The sequence below is a fragment of the Vigna umbellata genome, chromosome 9, assembly GCF_029865625.1.
Source record: "Vigna umbellata cultivar VRB3 chromosome 9, Vumbellata_1.0, whole genome shotgun sequence".
In the NCBI taxonomy this organism is placed as follows: domain Eukaryota; kingdom Viridiplantae; phylum Streptophyta; class Magnoliopsida; order Fabales; family Fabaceae; genus Vigna; species Vigna umbellata.
In genome coordinates this window covers 16,243,794-16,263,417 of record NC_142173.1, presented here as the reverse complement: position 1 = coordinate 16,263,417, position 19,624 = coordinate 16,243,794, and the positions used below count along the sequence as shown (strand labels likewise).

The window sequence follows — 19,624 nt, the reverse complement described above, 5'->3', positions numbered from 1 at the left end:
AGTAGTTTTCGCAAAAAATAAAGATATATATTCTGGCTTAAGCATGTATGAAGGTAACACAGCTTATGACGATAAAGAACATTCTGGAACAGTGTTTGTAGCTTTCCCATGAGCATTATTGCAAGAACAAGAAGCTGGTTTTCCAGGTTTAGAAGAGACAATGTCAACATGATCCAATACAATGTCGAAACAACCTGATGGAGAGCAATTCAGCGTGATAGCTTTCTCCTTTGCAGATGTGCCACTAAATCCACGGAATACCACATCGCTCACATTCAATGCTCCACTCTAAGTACACCAAATATGAAATGCAACCTTAATAAGCTTTCATAAACTGAGGGAAAAACAAGTTGAAATCACACATATAGTTAATTGAATACCTCTGCTTTTCCATAACTTCCATAGTACTGATCTATAATTATTGGGTTGTCAGAATCTATTAATGTGATGTTCTCAAAAGTGATCTTTCTTGCATAACCTGATCCACCCTGCAAAAAATTATACTAAATTTTTTTCATTTTTACTGTATATGAAAGTTTTCACACTTTATACCCTTAAATTACTTACCGGGACTGTCTTAATTCTTGCTCCATTTTCAGTGTTTGTGAAAGTGCAATTTTTTACATGAACTTCTTCCACTGTATCATACGCTTTGTTTCTCCCCAGGCTGCCAATGCTATTAATTTGTTCATGTTAATTAATGGATTAGGGTTTGTTGAATTTGGATCTCAACAAGATATTAATCAATCACAGGAAACATTTTACAGATTGATGTAATGTGTATGATAATTTCATTAAACATTTGTAAAAATAAACCTTATTCCATGGCCTGGTCCACAAGAAATTCCAGTAGCACTGATGTTGGAAGAGCCACCACTGATGGCTATGCAATCATCACCTTGACAATTGAACAGATAGCAATTATTTTAAAACCATGGAACATCGAAATATGATTCAAGTACATAAAATGTAAACATGGTTTACCACATTGTATAGTGGAATTTTGAATCAAAATGTTTTTGGAAGTGTAAATGTCGAATCCATCAGTGTTGGGACTGTCACCAGGAGCACGAATGCTGATATCAGAGAATGTGGCATTCTCACAACTATTTATTCTTATGTGAGCTTTTGGGCTGTTAGTGATGGTCAGATTGCTAACAGTAAGATCATTACAAAATTTGAATCTCAGAATCTGCATCGTCCACAAGAAAAATCTACTTTCAACATATATATACAGAATAACTTAAAATCAGGATCCATCAGTATATTTTGAATGTTCACTAGAAGGATGAAAAACTCAACAAAGTTCAAATTGGTCGACACATCACAATCACTTGTTCATAAGTCTATTTTGAAGGTTAAACAGAAGAAAAACTATTCTTACTTAAATTTTTTACATTCATTTCACATTTTCTTACTTAAATTCATTTCACACTTTCAAAATTTTACACTTCTATGACTATTTTATCATTGTACTGTATGTCAAATAAATGTAAAAGTATGTCACAGTATCGTTGCTTTAAACAGAAAAAGAAAAACAATATAATAATTTGCCCTAGGGTTTAATATATAGGAGAGAACAAAGTTTAGATAGAATGGTCAAACCGTTGGTCGTTCGCAAGCATGGCAATTCCACCAAGTAGAACCGTAGCCATCGATTGAACCTCCACTTCCATCAATTGAGAGATTAGTTACGTTTGATATTACAATCAAATTGGACGTTTCATTTGTGAGACCTTTTGTTTTAGGGTTTTTGATTTCTGACACTTTAATCCACTCATTCTTCCCAGCTGCAACTATTTTCCCTTGAAGCTGCAAGAACATGAATTCTAGTTACATAAATTTGAATATATGTGTTTCATATGCATAAGCATATTTGGTGCATTGAAGAAGCAAAAAGTTCAAAGATAAAGTTTTGTCTGCTTTCACTTTGTTTTTTTTTCTAATCATTTGGAAGATAAGTAGAAGATTTGAGAATAAAACTATGCAAGTAATTGTTTTTAGTGAAGTTTAATCTGTCTAAGGGTGCTTTTTATTTGCAATGATACCAATATTTTTATAATTGTTAAGCTTTTTATTTGCACAGGTGAAAGAAAGAGACGTTACGTTACTAATCTAATGTGTCTGTCTGAAAGGCATTTGACATAAAATAATACGAAATAATATTTTTGTAACCACAAGGATCAAATCGGATACCTGTTTTTATCTAAAATATTATCTTATTACTCCTCATGTTACTTATGAGATATTTGAGAAAAAAATATTAATTTATTTTTTTTATAAATAACTTTAATGTTACAAACCTAAATTGAAGTATATGAAGTCATATTTTAAATAATTATTAATTAAATAATATTTCTTTCACTAATAATTTTATTTTAATCACTTATTTTTTCAAAAAATATTAAAATAAAACTTACTAATAATTATTAAGCAAGAAATAAAAAGGTAATTATGAATAAGTAACAGATATTTTCATATTGGATGCCATGATACTCATATTTGCTTCATTACCAATTAAATAGCCATATTCATTATCTGTGACTATCCATTAAAATATTTATTTAGTATCCGTAGTAGATTTTATCTATAAATATATGTCAATAATTTTTTTATTCTTATGATCACTCATATACGTTGTATTATAATATGATATAAAAAGTCAAAAATATTTTATATAAAATGTTTGTTTTGCATTCATAATAATAAGTTATTGGTATGAAATTAAGTTATTGGTTTGAATATATATATATTTGCATTTGTCATTTGTATTGGTTTGGGTTATAGAGAACTTTAATATTGTGTGTCATGGAATTTGAGATGAAAATGGATTTGATGCATGAAACCTACTCATTCCATAAAAAATGAAATTTAAAACTTTCATCACATTTATAGAAACAACTAACTTTAGTTTTATGGATAAACCTTTTGCTAGAAATCATACCCATATTTATTAAAAATAATTTAGAATGTTAAAAACCTTATACTGAAAATTCACTTTGTTTGATTTGTTTAACGTATATTGCTAAGGTCGTCACATATTTTTATTTTTTTCTTCTTTCATTTCATTTACATTATATAACTTTGCATGTAATCTATCATTAAAAATAATAATTTTCTTTAACCTTAATTGCTGCGCAGGTTTACCTGAATATTAACACTTGGGGCATTGCAAGGACCATTGAGGGTTATGTAATTTAGCAAGAATTCTCCTTTTGGTGGTATAACTAGGGTTGGTGTTTGTTGTGCTCCACATGTGTCTTTCCACGCACTTAGAAAAGCCTACATATAAATTCAAATAAAAAAATCATATCAATGTTGTCAAATATCAAATGTGTATTTTCCTTAAATTAAAGTGGCATTACTCACTAATTAACTATACACTAAACTAAATTTGGAGATAGAAAGTACCCCAGAATCATCAGATTTGCCATCACCATGAGCACCATAGTCTATCACATTGTAAGTATTTGTTTCGGTACTAAGTCTCGACCTCACACACAAACATGGTGAAACAAAACCAAGAATCAAAACAAAAGTCATTAGTCTTTGCATGTTTGAGAAGAGTGAAGTTGGCATGGCAAGATCCTTAGGAAAGTTCAAGAGTGGGCTCATAGATGATGAGGGAAGGATAGGTTCGAGTTTAAATAAGTAGAACTTTGGACATAGGAGATGATAGAAAACAAAATGATATTATCAAATATTTAATAATAATAATAATAATAAATTATCAAATAACAATTAGATAAATATTAAATAATTATTAGAAAACATAATAATTAAAATGTGTCTAAGAAACAAGTTAACAAACTAAAGACAAAAATTAATAAATATTGATATAAATTTTTTAAATTACGAGTATTTTAATAAAGAAAGATATATTGAGATTAATACATAGACTAGAACCAAATAAATAAATACATACTGGTCTTTATTCAAATTTAAAAAATTTATTTTTTGTCCAAGTGGACCAATTTAAAAAATTTATGTGTTATCGATGTGGGGGAAAGAAAGCCAAAGTTCAAATTGTTTTAAATGTTTTTATTAGTTGATAAATTGTTTTATTAAATCTATGTAACTTACAAAAACAAATTGCATAAAATTAAATTAAATTATATTATTTAAATTTATATAAGTTTAAATTGTGTAACTTATATTGTACTTGATAAATTAAATAGAAATATTTTATTAAATATGTATAACTAACAATATGAGTAATCATGATTTCATAATATTTATTACAAAAATATATATTATTTTTAATTTATATAAGTTTACATTGTGTAACTTATATTGTACTTGATAAATTAAATACAAATATTTTATTAAATATGTATAACTAACAATGAGTAATCGTGATTTCATAATATTAATTAAAAATATATATTATTTTTAATTTATATAAGTTTATATTGTGTAACTTATATTGTACTTCATACATTGAATAAAATATTTTGGCAACTATATTATAATCATAATTTCATAATATTAATTATAACTATATGTTATTTTGAAATATATTTTTCTATTTATATATATATATATATATATATATATATATATATATATATATATTAATAAAGTGAGTTTATCTTTTTGTGTGATTTGTAATAATCAAATTTTATTTAATAACACATTTTTCTTATATATAATTTAAGTGAAAATAAAAGTATTTAGCAAAATTTTATTTTTTTTTAAATTGGTTATATTTCATAAATATTTTATTTAATATTATTTTTATTCATTAAAAAGGGTTGAAATTTTCTTTCAATTCATATGATAATGGAAATTTTATTGGTGACTTATGTGTTTAATCTATTATAACAAATATTATTATCACTAAGGGTCAAATGGGTAATACTTAAAATTTGTCGATAAATTTAAGTTATTGACAGCAAAAAAATTTTATCAATAAATTTTTTTACAAAATTTTTATTCTATCGAAAGTTGTCGGCAAAAAATTAGTCAAATATATTCGTCAATAATCACTGACGAAAATATTAATTGATAAAATTGTCGATAAATATCATGATTTGGTTAATCTTTTTCTTTTTTCCCTCTTTCTTCTTCTTCCTTCATTTATATTTGTTTTCATGAGTTTCGCCACCAACAAAGCACTCTCGGCCCCTAAACAACCATCAGTCCAACACATTTAACCAGTTGATTTGGGTGAATGAAAATCATTAGGAACCATCATGCAAAAAAGAATTAATGAAAATCATAGGAAACAATCACTAAACCTGTTTTCACATTCTCAAATCTAAGAGAGAGAGAGGGGGGGGAAGAAGAACGCCAATGATGTTCCTAGTCGTTGGAGAAGCAATGTTAGCAAGAGCTTGCTGGAAACAATGAAACACAAACACAAAGAAAAGAAAAAGAACTCATCGATGGTGTTGGTCGCCTACTTAATCTTCGATGTGAGGAGCTCGATCAACGACTAAGGTCATTGGTGAAGGGAAACAACGACGAGGTCGTAGGTTGTTGTGGTGGTGGGTTTCGAGGGAGAAGATGACGAAAGTTTTTGTTTCTTCATCTTTAATAAAAATTGGATATATGTGACACTAAACATGAGATTTGAGTGAGAAATTTGTTGCTCATTTTACTGACGGATATACTAATAAAAACATTTGTCAATAAATGATATATGTATCTCTGATGAATTTATAGAAAAAAATTTCGTTGATAAATTTGTTGATAAAATTTGTTAGTAATTAAAATTTTAAAATCTATTAATAAAATTCATCAATAATTAAATTTATTGACTGATTTATTGATTTGGGTAAAATTTTATCGATAATTTCGTGATTTTTTAGAGTGGTAGAAGTTTAATTAAACTAAAACTAGTACTTTCAAAAATATTTCTATATTCTTAAAATTTATTTATTTATAATGTTGATATGAAATTTAGAAAATAAATAAATGCATTTAAGTTTAATAGAGATCTAAATTATAATTGTTACCATCTGTGTGTACTGCTCATTCAAATCTAAATTATAATTGTTACCATCTGTGTGACCACAAGGAAAACAATTTGACTATTCACATTCATTCATAACGTTACCATCTGTGTGTACTGCTCATATTAAAGCATTACACAAAATAATTAGGTCAACAAATAAAGAAGGAAAGAAAATATTTTAAATCTACAAAGCGAGTGAGAGAGTGCGTGATTAAATTACAAAACCACAAGTCAAATGGTGAGTTTTAATAAACAAAGTAGTATTTAATTTCGATAAGCTTTACTTTTGAACAATAAACTAAATTTTAAATGATTCGGTCTAATCTGTCTCATTTTGTTTGACCTAAATTTTGTTCCGTCAAATCCAATTATCATGAATTAAACTAATTTAAGTTTGAGTTAACTTAATTTGATTTAGGTCGATTCTCTCCAATCTCAATCTAATTTGGATCTAGTTTCACTTAATTTAACCCAAATCTAATGTAGATTAACTTTGATGTACTCTGTGTATGGTCTAATACAATCTTGCATTACTTAAAATTGACCCGACTCAACTTGTATGAGTTGGACTTAACTGAACACATTTGCCTGTCCAAACTTAAAATTTCAAATTTTAAAAATTATTTAATATATATTTATATATACTCTAAATTAAATTGGACATGAAATAAAAAATGAATGGATTTTGAGTTAAGATAAACCAAATAAAGTAATTATTATAAATTGAATTTGAATATTTGAATTTTTTCATCCACCTCTAGAAGTTGAGATAGAAATTTGTCAAAAGTCCATTAATATGGATCACTAGTTTCAAGTTACATTCAATATAATTTTTTAATTATAAATTATTTCTACCATACGAGAACTTGAGATAAATCGCATCCAACCTCCAATTAAAAACATATCTTCCAATAAAGTGAATAGAATCAATCTTCAAATAAAAACCCTTATGAGAGAAAGTAAGAGAAGCAACTCTATCAATCCTTTTATAATGAACACTCCATGTATATTTTACAAGAGAGAAGGGGAAATACAACTGAACATCATTCAAATTTAAGAAACAAGTTGTAGAACATCCTAGTCAGTTGACCCCATGTGTTCCTAAGATAAACAAGAAAAAAAATCCTATGAAGGGGAAATAAACCCATGCTTATTTTGTAGTAGTTTTCCTAAAAGTAAGAGATCTACCACCCACTTACTAAGATACTACACATTTATTCGTTTATTCGAGAAAGAACATTTTGGATCAGTGGATGTAACTCTTCCACGGGCATTGTTGCAAGAACAAGAAACTCGTTTTCCTGGTTCAGAAGAGACAATGTCAATATCATCCAGAACAATGTTGGAACAACCAGGTAGACCACAATTCAGAGTAATAGCTTCGTCACTTGCTGATGTTCCTCTGAATCCACGAAATGTCACATCACTCACGTTCAATCCTTTGTCCTAAGTGCACCAAATTCAACAATGCAACATTCATATAACAAATAAGTTGAAACCACAAAGATATAAACACAAACACAAAGTTTAAGAGTACCTTCGAAATTTTACTGCCGTAGGTCTGGTCTATAATAATTGGGTTCATAACGTTCATTAATCTGATGTCCTCAAAAGTTATCTGTCTTGCATAACCTGATCCACCCTGCAAAAAGTTGAACAATGTATGAAATATTTTGTTAATCACGTCAAACATATATTCTTATATGGTTAACAAAATTAATAATAATTTAAATACATTTTTTCTTTTTCTGATATGTTTTTTTGAACAGTTATTACTTACTGGTGCTGTCTTGATTCTTGCTCCATTTGTAGTGTTGGTGAGGTTGCAATTTTTTACATAAACTTCTGACACTGTTTCAAAAGATCCGTCTCTTCCCAGGCTGCCAATGCTGATTAATTTGTTCATGTTAATGGATTAGGGTTTGTTGAATTTGGGAGTAACAAACCATATTAAGTTTTTCTTTTTCAAAGCTTATATTAAATATTACAATCAACTTTTGACTTTTCTAAAATTGAATCATGAAATATATACTAAAATGGGAAGAAAAATAGCAAAAATAATTTACTGTTTGATGCAATGTTCAAGGGTGATAATTTCATAAAAAATGTATATAAATAAACCTTATTCCATGGCCTGGTCCACAAGCAATTCGAGTAGCATTGATGTAAGAGGAGCCATCGCTGATGGCTATGCAGTCATCACCTTTTCAGAAAGACAATTGCAAAAACAGCAGTTATTTTAACAGCATGCAACATTGAAATCTGATACATGTACTTAATATATGTAAACACTATTTACCACATTGTATGGTGGAATCTTCAATCAAGATATGTTTTGAAGCAAAAATGTCAATTCCATCAGTGTTGTAACTGTTACCAGGAGAATCAATGCTGATATTAGAGAATGTGGCATTCTCACAATTATTTATCCTTATGTGAGCTTTTGGGCTGTTGGTGATGGTCACGTGAGTAACACTAAGATCATTACAAAACTTGAATCTAAGAATCTGCATCAACCACAAACATTTACTTCAAAAACAGTCAGTTATGATGGTTTAACTCGTATGATATGAGTCGGTTTTGACAATTTATTAAATTTTACAAAAGATATATAAAGATGGGTTGGAAGTTTCACATTTACTAAAGATAAGGTCAATTTATAATATATAATTGAGTGCAAACTTCACATCATAAATCAATTTTGTAGGATTGAGTTGAGTTTAAAGTCTTACAATTATCAATTTTATTCCATATGAAGATTCAGACGACATTTAGATTTAGGAAAATATCATTTTAACAACTATTTTACAACAATCTATGTGTTATCTTGTAATTGGTCCGTTTCAAATATACAGACGAATAAAATAGTGACAACATATATCAAAAAGTTGTTAAAATATCATGGTCGATATATTTATAATCAAATATATTGTATTGTAAAGACATAAAAACATAGTTTAGATAGAATAGTCAAACCGTTGGTCTTCCACATGGTTGGCATTGCCACCAAGAAGAACCATAACCATCGATCGATCCTCCACTCCCATCAATTGAGAGATTAGTTACGTTTGTGATTTCAATCAAATTACTTCTACCTTTTACCCATTCATCTTTGCTAGGTGCAACAATTTTTCCTTGAAGCTGCAAGATATTTTGTAGCAAGATAATTTTAGATATAGGTTTCATTTGCATAAGTAGAATATTACCCTCTTTGAGAATGTTACAAGAAAATTTTGGTCTAATGATTATGAAACAGAGAATACTACAATGTAGAATTTATAATTTAAGGTGTTAATTTTTATTTACGGTGTTAATCTTTTAATCTCTATCCAATGTAGAATTTATAATTTTAACCATTTTTATTTTTTAAATCAGATTTCACAGTAACAAATTGAAAAGAAAAATGAATTTTTTAATTTGATTTTTAAAACAAACTATTTAAAAAGTCTATTTGGCATTACTTATTAATTTATTCTGAAAAAAGAAGCAATTATTCAACAAGTGATACGGTTTATAGATTCCTCCAAAATTAAACCAATTAGATGAATGAATAAACGAAACTTACAACTCAATTGAGATTAACAAGAATCAATGTTTTGCAACTGTAATTTACTTCAAGGAAATCAAGTACATAAGCTAAATTGTATATTTAACATAAGAATTAATATCTCATATGCTATACAATTTTGTCTGCATAATTTATTTCATTCAAGTAAATTACAAGTGTTGCGTAGCTTTTTCTGGTGTTATTTTAGTCCACTTAACCCAATTGGCAAAGAATATTATTCATTTGATTTTAAATTTTATTTTAATTGAAGCTAAATTAAATATATATGTAATTCAAGCCTACTCTTTATTGGCTTGATGCAAAGTGAAACACTGTTTGAGAAAGAGACAAAATTTCTACTCGAATTTGTTTGTAAGAGTATATTAAAAAGGGTAGAAAAGACATTGAAAGTTTATTATTGAAAATGTATTGGAGAAATAAATAATTTAGGAAAAAAAATTAAAATAATTTACACACCGAATCAAAATTCACATAGTTATAAGAAAAACATTGGTACCATTAAAAATAAAATTCAGTAAAATCAAAGAAAAATATTTTACACCACCAAAATTTAAATAAAAAAAAAAAGGTCAATCCAAAATTAAAGAAGTTATACCTTAATATTAACTTTTGTGGCAATGCAAGGACCATTGAGGGCTATGCCTTTCAGCAAGAATGCTCCTTTTTGTGGTATAATAAGAGTTGGTGTTCCTTTTGTTCCACATGTATCTTTCCATGCACTCTCAAAAGCCTACATTAATAAAAAAAAAGACAAAGATTAATCTAAAAAATATATTAAATTAGAAAGATTAAATTCAAAATTATCAAATAAAAGTGATATTTCTCATGAAGTATAATTTAAACTAAATTAAAAGAAAGAAAGAAAGGAAAAAAAGTACCCTGGAATCATCTGACTTGCCATCACCATGAGCACCATAATCTATCACATTATAAGTGTTTTTCTCTTTTATAACAGTCGACCTTACACACAAACATGGTGAAACAAAACCAAGAATCAAAAGAAAAATTATTATTAATCTTTGCATGTTTGAGAAGAATGAGATTGACATGAGTTGAAGAGTGGGATTGGAATTTAAATAGATATTGTAATATACTTAAATAGAGATTTGATCAGAGAAAGAAAGAACGTAAAAGTATATTCAATGTTTTATTAATTAGGGAAGGAATTAACGCATCAATAATAATATCATTGATTATATATTAATTATAGAGTTGATTAGTTTTATTTTCAAAAATTATATAATGTTTGTTCATAATAAATATTATCTTTCATATATGTTGATGTAATTAAATATTATTTATTATATTTATTATATTCAATATAAACTGTTCTTTAATTCTTTTATTAAACCCTTCAAATTAAATTAAAGAGAAAATATGCTTTGACACGTTGACAATCATTTTACACATTATTTTATATTTTGAATAAAAATAATTTGTAATATCGTTCTAAAAGATTTTAAACTGACTGATGTTCTCCATTTTAATAAAATATTTCTAATTTATTTCTAATTTGAACCCAATTACATTATTAATGTTTTTATAATATATAAAGTAATATTTTTAATAAAAGAATAACTCTATTACTAAAACTATTATAATGAAAGACATATTTATTATATTATTATTATATTATTATTATTACCATTATTATTATTATTATTATTCTTTTATTATTATTATTATTATTATTATTATTATTATTATTATTATTATTCAGGGAATATACTCCAAACAATTTTAATGTCATGCTTAAAGAAATTACCTATCACGCAGAAACTTGCATAATTCCATGGTCAAACAATTTTATGATAAACCTTCTTATTATAATAGATGTCTATATAATATTTTTATGTATTTGGTAAAAAAGAAAGTCTCGATGACCATAGTTTTGACATCAATATTTATAGTAGTGATATTTTTGGTCATAAAAAAAGTTGCAACGATTTCCTACTTTATTAGAATTTTAATTTCATCAAAAAAAGATTTTGTGGTAAAGTGTCAATGTGTATGAATTGTTCAAGTTGTAGTTCATAAAAAATCAAATATACAAGCAATCTTGATTATTATAAAATTTGAAGATCTGTTTAGCTTATACTTATTTATATTACAATACACATGCAATTAAGTAAAAAATAATAAATAGATATTTATAATATTTGTATGTCGTATTATTCTTATCAAACTTTAAATTATACATTAATGCGAATATAAAAAATATAATAAAACAAATATTTATAGCTAATTATATTGTTACCTTTCAACATAATTAGATCTAATATTAATTAACTTAGGTGTAATTATAAAAGAATGAGTTATAATTAGGTGGTTGCTAATTTGGAACTTATTTCAAAATTTATTAATTGAGTTTGAAGTAAAGAGATAAGTAATGACATTTTATAAATATTTATTATAAAGACGATTTTATGATAATCGATTATAAAGGCAACCTTCTCATTAATAATCGATTATTCAATAATACAAAAATATCGTATAATGTCGTTATTTTTTGGTCTTTCATGTCGAATTCGAAGTTGACGTCATATCGATGTCGAATTTAAAAAATTTGACGCTAATCAAATTGACATCGAATTTTGTTAATATTCGACGTTAAACAATTTTTTTATTTTTTTTTAATTAATTGTAATCCCTTTTTATAACTTTACGAGACCTGAAAAAGTAGAAAAATAACACATTTCAGCTTTTTGTATTTTATAAAGCATGAACTATAAATGTGTAATATAGTATCAACAACTAACAACAATAACAAACAAAAAATAAGTTCAATCAAAAAAAAAAAAACAAGTTCAACCAAATAACAACAACAACTAACAACAACAAAAAACAAGTTGAACAAAAAAACAACAACAAACAAGTTCAACAAATAAGTTCTTCAAAACAAAACTAAAACTAACATTCAAAAGGTGGGTTCATCGGAATAATGTGTTTCCACCCGTGAGAGAGAAAGCAGAATGCGCTTATCACTAGTAAAAATCAACGTATAACGTCACGCGTTTAACGTCCAACCACTGAATAGCCAACGTTAAAAATGACCGGTGACATTTTTGTAAATAAATGCAATTATTAAATGTCTTTTAGAATTGTAATTCGACGTAAAAGGATATAAAACGTCGAATGCCCCAGTGTTAGACATTAAAAGGTTAGTGAATTCAATAAAAATTTGAGCGGGATATTGAAAATTCATTTACTTTATCTTATTGCGCGAGACTCTCTTCTCTTCTCAAACTTTTCTTGAACGAAGTTTGACGACTATTACATGTAATCTTTCTTTCATTTGATACAAATGCATTTTATGTATGATTTTCGTTTGTTTTGACCGATTACTTTCGTGTTTTTGTTCTTCATAGCGCATTATACTTTCTCTGTAACCGGTGACGACACTTTATTTTGACAACCCACCTTTCGAAGGTTAGTTTCCATTTTCGTTTTGAAGAACTTATTTGTTGAACTTGCTTGTTGATTTTTTTGTCGAACTTGTTTGTTGTTGTTTGGTTAAACTTGTTTGTTGTTGTTGTTTGATTGAACGTATTTGTTGTAGGTTATTGTTGATTGTTGTTGATACTACGTTCATAGTTCTTGTTTTATAAAATACCAAAAACTGAAATTTGTTATTTTTCTGTTTTTCAGGTCTCGTAGAGTTGTAAAAAATGATCACAATTAATTTTAAAAAACAAAAAAAAATTATTAACATTGTATATTGACAAAATTTGTAACGTTGAATTTTTTAAATTCGACGTCAATTTAACGTCTCCTGGTATTACGTCGTTCGCTAATGCGCCGTTAAAAGACCAAAATATTAGACGTACGTGATTTTTGTACTAGTGTATGAAGGACAAGAACACGCAAAATAATCCGTCAAAACAAACAAAAATTATACATAAAGTAGTTAATTAACATGCATTTGTATCAAATTAAAGAAAAATTACATGTGATGGTCGTCAAACTTCTTTCGAGCAAAGTTTGAGAAGAGAATAGGGTTTCGCGTGTTAAGATAAAATGAATGAATTTTCAATCTCCCGCTCAAATTAAAAAGGGGAAACTTTTGCTGACAAATAATACGTCGACGCTCATACAAAACTCGACGTATTATATTTGGTTTAAAAGAAAAAAGAAAAAAAATTAAAAACGGGTTACTTTTTGGCTTATGGCTGACAAATAATACGTCGAAGCCCTTACAGAATTCGACGTATTATTTGTTGTTTAAAAGAAAAAAGAAAAAGAAAATTAAAAAGGGTGACTATTTGGCTTCTGACTGACAAATATTACGTCGAACCCCTATAGGATTCGAACTATTGGTGGTTTAAAAGAAAGAAGAAAGGGAATGACGCGCTGATTTAAATAAATATCATCATAGAACGTCGAATTGAATAAGGCTTCCACGTTCTACAATTGCATTTATTTACAAAAATGTCACCAGTCATTTTTAACGTTTGCTATTCAGTAGTTGGACATTAAACGCATGACGTTATACGATGTTTTTGAACTAGTGATTCCAGAGAAAAGTTAAGAGAAAATTCATATAAAGACCTAATAATCAATTATCAATTATTCCAAAGAAAATTCATATAAAGACGATTTTCTGACTGAAATAATCTATTATCACACCTGATAATCGATTATTCCAGAAAATTTTGAAGAAAAGATAACATTCTGATTGAAATAATCGATTATCACACATGATCATAGATTATTCTTATCAGTTTTGACATTAATATGATTTTTCGTATTTGATTGCACCTAAGACTCGTCCAAATGACCAAAATCAATACTCTTGCTCGTAGAATTGATTCACAAACATGTTTATACTAAAAAATGGATACTATTTTGATCTTTTGCCAAGATTTAGTTGCACTAATTCATTCCAACACTCTAAAAGATAACATATGAAATTTGACACCTTACCAACCTTATTTTTTGTGTACTAAGAGTCCAACAAGTTTAAAAAATCTTAGAAATAAACCTTAAACTTTAGGTTTTCCCTTTCCACCCTATCTATTTCACCTATCAAAACTCATTTCTTAGATAAAAACTAGCATATAACTCACCTATTTTATCCTTCCCAATTAACATTAGATTATTGGTTATTTGAAGTTCTAAATAAATTTAAAATATCTAAAAACAGCTAACCAACATCAATTTTATATCAATAAATGTATAAAACGTAGAAGGATAGTATATCATCTATGAGGAATTTTTTATATCAATAAAATATGAATAAATAAATATAACAATAAAATATTTGAGATACTTGAACTCTTTTACAAAATTACAATATCATCCCCTTATATTGTGTCATCTATCTTGTAGGTGTACCAGTGTAAAATAGACTCTTTATAAAATATATTATACTGGTTCAAATTCACCAAGTATAAAATGAAATATAGTGAGTATTTTGTAAATAGTGTGACATTTTTATATAGGTTAGTCACTACAATTGATATATAGTATGTTAAATTGCCATATTCCCCAGCATCTTTTATGAGTTTCTTTCTCACGATGATTCTTAACACTCATGCTCATTCTGAGTTTCATACTCCTCATGCTCTTTCCCAACATAGATATATGCACTTGTGGTGGTTGGTAGTGAATGCATCATGGTTGCATGGTGTTATAGTGTATCAATGTTGAAAAGGTGTGGTGGTGATAGTTGGTGAGGCATGTATAGAAAAAGGATCTTCTATATCGATTTTTGAACTATAGAAAAAATATATTATATATCAATTTTAAAATTATACAGAAAAAACAACTTTTTATATTAATTTTAGAATTAATATCCAAAGTTCAATACTTTCTATAACTCTTCTTTTGTATCTTTTCTAACCAATATGAAAAGGTTTTTCTGCAACAGTGAAACACAATACTTTATATAAATTTTGGTTTGAGTCCCTAGCAATATTTGGATCTATAATTTTTTTTTTTATGAATGTATCTTTCACTTTACATACCGAAAAGGATACCACAAATGTCATCTTTATTAATTTTATTTGTTATTAATAATAAATAAAAAAGCTTTAGGGTGATAGATATTGTAGGGTTTCTGAAAGTGAAGATCAGTAGACAAGGAAATTGAGAAAATATACTAAATTCACATCTCCATGTTCCTTAGAAATGCTATAAATATTGGAAATATCTAACAAAGCTTAATTTCCCTTATATTAAATCTACCAGCACCAAGGTTGGCATGGGAATTTATTTTATATACAAGATACTTTTGGAACGGTGGATCCAATCGTCCCATTAGCAATATTCTTACAAAAAGCATAGACAAGTTTGGAAGATTTTGAAGAGACAATGTAAATTTGATCCAATGTAATGTTGAAACAACCAGATGGGCTACAGTTCAAATTAATTGCTTTCTCACTTGCAGAAGTTCCATTGAACCCTCTATAAATAACTTCACTCACCCTCACTGCATCATATTCCTGTTACCAAAATTATTTCAAATCAAAATTGAACTAATGTTGAAATCACATATCATAATAATGTAAATGCAGATTCAAGTTTATACCAGTTTGCTTAGAGTTTTAATGTTGTAGTACTGGTCTATAATAATTGAATTTTGAACATCTTGCAACATGATATCCTCAAACGTGATTTTTCTTGCATAGCCAGATCCACCCTGCATAAAATTGGAGAATGTAATAAAGATAATAATTAAGATGATACCATGAGATATTGAATGGTGGAGATCTTAGCAAGAAACAAGATGGTTTACAATATATTAATTCTTAACATAACCAAAATATCCTTAAGAGATGTATATATAAGTTACTCACTGGCCATGTCTTGATTCTTGCTCCATTTGTGGTGCCAATGAAGCTGCAATTTTGTACATGTACCTCTTCCACTGTTTCATAGGATTTGTTTCTGCCAAGGCTTCCAATGCTGCTTGATTCATACATGTTTCATTACATGTCATGCACAGTTAATCAGATATTTAACTTCATTATTACATCAACTTTCATAATAAAGAACAATTTAACATTACAGAACTATATATATATATATATATGTGATACAGTTTATACAAACCTTATCCCGTGGCCTCCTTTGCATAAAAGCCTGGTTGCATTGATGAAAGAAGAACCACCATTGATGGCAATGCAATCATCACCTGTTGCGAGAGTAGAATCTTGGATTACGATATATTTGGAATGGGCAATGTCAAAGCCATCAGTGTTAGGACTTTTGGGAGGAGAATTGATATTGATGTGAGAGAATAATGCACCGTCGCAGCCATTTACTGCTATGTGAGCTTCGGGGCTGTTACTCATACTCAGAGATTTCACAGTAAGACCATTACAAGATTGGAAAACTAACGACTGCATCACATTCATATCAAAATTTTCAGCTAAAAGGCTTTGAGATTAAGAAAAAATATTAGAATCTGTAGAAAAAGAATGTGATATATATATCATACTGTTGGCCTTCTGCATGTTATGCATTTCTCCCACCAAGTGGAACCATTGCCATCGATGATTCCTCCATCACCATCTATTGTTAGACCATTTACATTGAATATCTGAATCCATGTGGACGAATCACCAACCCATTCGTTCATAGATGGAGCAACTATCTTTCCTTCAAACTGCCACAGAATTAGAGCAAAAGAAAACAAAAGGAGAAGAAAATGATCAAATTTTTATAAACAATATCATTTATATATAAATATAAAATTCTATATTTTATTAGATAATTTAATATATTATAATTTTATTATGTTTAAATTAGTATTTTATACCTTTATTTTGTGATTAAATAAAATATATGACAACATCTTATACTTTTTGAGTTTTCATATATAAATAAATTATATATTTTATATTTTATAAAAATATAATCACTTTATAAATAATCTATAAATAAAAATCACTTTTTAAATTTAATTTCGATTTACAATTTTTTTAAGATCCGTCTTAACGTATGAATTTTATGACATTTCTTTCTAAATTTGATATAGTTATCTAAAAATTTAATAAATGTCTTTATTAGAATGTTAGTAGAGTTAAGCATCGTTAGATTGGATTAGATTCATATCCAGTCTAACTAATTTACTATAATCTAAATTTAATAATTTAAAATTTATATTCAATTATTTAATTTATCATATTAATCAAATTTAGATTATTTAGATGACTAGATAATTAAGTCAGGTTTTTCAAATTATGAATTTATATTAAATTAAATTATTTTAAGATAATTTTTTTTTATAAATGACATAAATATATTTAATTTTTAAGTAAATAAATAATATGAATAATTTTAGTAATGATTATTATAATATATTATAATTTTATATTACTTATTATTAAATTTTATCATAAAAATATTATATTAAAAATTCAATTTTAATCTTAATTTTAAATATATTTATAAATTTATAAATATTAAAATATAAATTCTATTTAAATTAAATATCAATAAAATGTTTATTCTCGACCATAAATTTATGTCTTTTTTACTTATTCAATTATTCAATCTAAATTAAAAATATATTTAAATTTACCTCTTGGATCAAAGGTCAGATACTTTTTTTTCTGACTCATACCTTAAAGTCATGGTTGTGATTTTCTTACCAACTTTAAAATTGTCCACAATATTTCCAACTATAAAAAACTCAATTTTTGTAGCTTGTAAGTCATTTCCAAAAGCATTTGTAACTTAAAAAAGAAAAAGTAAAAACTTTTGCTAAAATTACAAGTACTAACTCAAGTATTTACAAAAGCACTTAAATTTATAATAAATTAAGAGTTAATTACATTTTTTTTATATTTAAAATGAGATTTTTTTTTAAAAGAAATGAATTGACCTTAATTCATAGGGTTTTTTAGATATTTTGGTCTATTAGACATTTTTTATGAGGATTTTTTGATTCTTAGGTTTTTCTCACCCAACTCATATGGATCAAAGCCAAACACGTCAGAAATAATAAATCGACGGTCTAATGATAGTTGTGATGTAAAACATTAGAAAAAAGGAAAAGTTTTGTATTTGTAAAACATTGGAAGTAAAATATTATTAAAAACGTAAATTTTTGTACTTGTAAAAACAAAAAAGGAAAAAGTAGTGAAAGGTTAGCCCAAAAATATGATTGTCATAACATTATTACATGCAAGAATAGGTATTTCAATTCATGAAAAAGATTTAACATTTTTTTATTAAACACCTTACAATAATGTTATGAAATGTTGGTTAGGGATACCTTAATGTGAACGTTTGGAGCTTTGCATGGACCATTAAGGTTTAATCTTTTCACCAAAAATATTTTGTTTGGAGGTATCAGCAGAGTTGCTGGTTCTTCCTCTCCACACATACCTTCCCATGCATTTGAAATTGCCTACAATCAATTAACACAAATAGTTAAAATAACATTACAATCATATGATTATTGTAAAAATAATTCAAATCTTGCATTCATTTTAAAAGGTTGTTTTATAATTACAATCAAATAAATATTGTAAGATGATATTAAATTTTAATCAAGGTGAAATCTGTTTATCTGAAAAATTAAGCCATTCATTATAAAGAAATGTGATTTATTTATTTGAATATTTAAGGGTAACCAAAACCAAAACCAAGAAATGATGAAAGTATATAACACATTTATATAAAGAGTGAAAAAAAAAAAAAACAGATATATACATTTGAATCATCAGTTTTGCCATCAGCATGAGCTCCATAGTCCATCACATTAAAACATTTGATTTTGGTTTCAGTATTGCTGTTCAGACAGAATGTGGTTGAAACAAAACCTAGAATCAAGATTCCACACATTAACGTTTGCATTTTTAACAAATTCTAGAATAACACTCTTTTTTCTGTTCTTATTTATTCTTATTTGTGAAAGAATATTTATACAGGGAGCTTGATCCTTCATTATAACCAGTGATGAATAAATATGGAATTGGAAAAAATAAATTAAATGTACTTTAAGAAGTAATAAAAATAAACATGTTTTTAGTAAAAATTAAATTAAACATGTTTTTCTTTAAGAAGTAAAAATAACTTTAAATAGGACACTTATTATTGATCAATTTAGATACTAATTGTTTTAGTAATAAAAAAGGTAGTAAATT

General features: G+C 26.9%; 3 protein-coding genes across 4 annotated transcripts; all 3 read right to left on the bottom strand.

Moving 5' to 3' along the window:
* Positions 1 to 63: 63 nt before the first annotated feature.
* LOC148192701 (putative polygalacturonase At3g15720) lies at positions 64 to 3,555 on the bottom strand. Of its 2 annotated transcripts, none has more exons than XM_088099717.1 (8): positions 3,412 to 3,555; positions 3,148 to 3,282; positions 1,606 to 1,812; positions 985 to 1,192; positions 817 to 898; positions 568 to 676; positions 381 to 488; positions 64 to 288 (listed from the first exon to the last, which is right to left on the bottom strand). In XM_088099717.1, the coding sequence occupies exons 1-8, from the start codon at positions 3,553 to 3,555 to the stop codon at positions 64 to 66; spliced, it is 1,218 nt and encodes a 405-aa protein (XP_087955843.1). The 2 variants fall into 2 exon arrangements, with proteins under 2 accessions (XP_087955843.1, XP_087955844.1); XM_088099718.1 differs by having other exon boundaries at positions 387 to 488.
* A 3,433-nt stretch (positions 3,556 to 6,988) lies between these two features.
* Positions 6,989 to 10,573, bottom strand: LOC148192700 (putative polygalacturonase At3g15720). Its single transcript, XM_088098957.1, has 8 exons — positions 10,406 to 10,573; positions 10,123 to 10,257; positions 8,936 to 9,100; positions 8,259 to 8,466; positions 8,081 to 8,162; positions 7,740 to 7,848; positions 7,497 to 7,601; positions 6,989 to 7,405 (listed from the first exon to the last, which is right to left on the bottom strand). Exons 1-8 carry the CDS (start codon positions 10,550 to 10,552, stop codon positions 7,166 to 7,168), a joined length of 1,191 nt encoding a protein of 396 aa, XP_087955083.1. The 5' UTR covers positions 10,553 to 10,573; the 3' UTR covers positions 6,989 to 7,165.
* Positions 10,574 to 15,666: 5,093 nt separating this feature from the next.
* On the bottom strand, positions 15,667 to 19,368 carry LOC124847964 (putative polygalacturonase At3g15720). Its single transcript, XM_088098958.1, has 7 exons — positions 19,191 to 19,368; positions 18,751 to 18,885; positions 16,969 to 17,136; positions 16,581 to 16,870; positions 16,325 to 16,433; positions 16,057 to 16,167; positions 15,667 to 15,970 (listed from the first exon to the last, which is right to left on the bottom strand). Exons 1-7 carry the CDS (start codon positions 19,332 to 19,334, stop codon positions 15,743 to 15,745), a joined length of 1,185 nt encoding a protein of 394 aa, XP_087955084.1. The 5' UTR covers positions 19,335 to 19,368; the 3' UTR covers positions 15,667 to 15,742.
* Between the last annotated feature and the right edge of the window lie 256 nt (positions 19,369 to 19,624).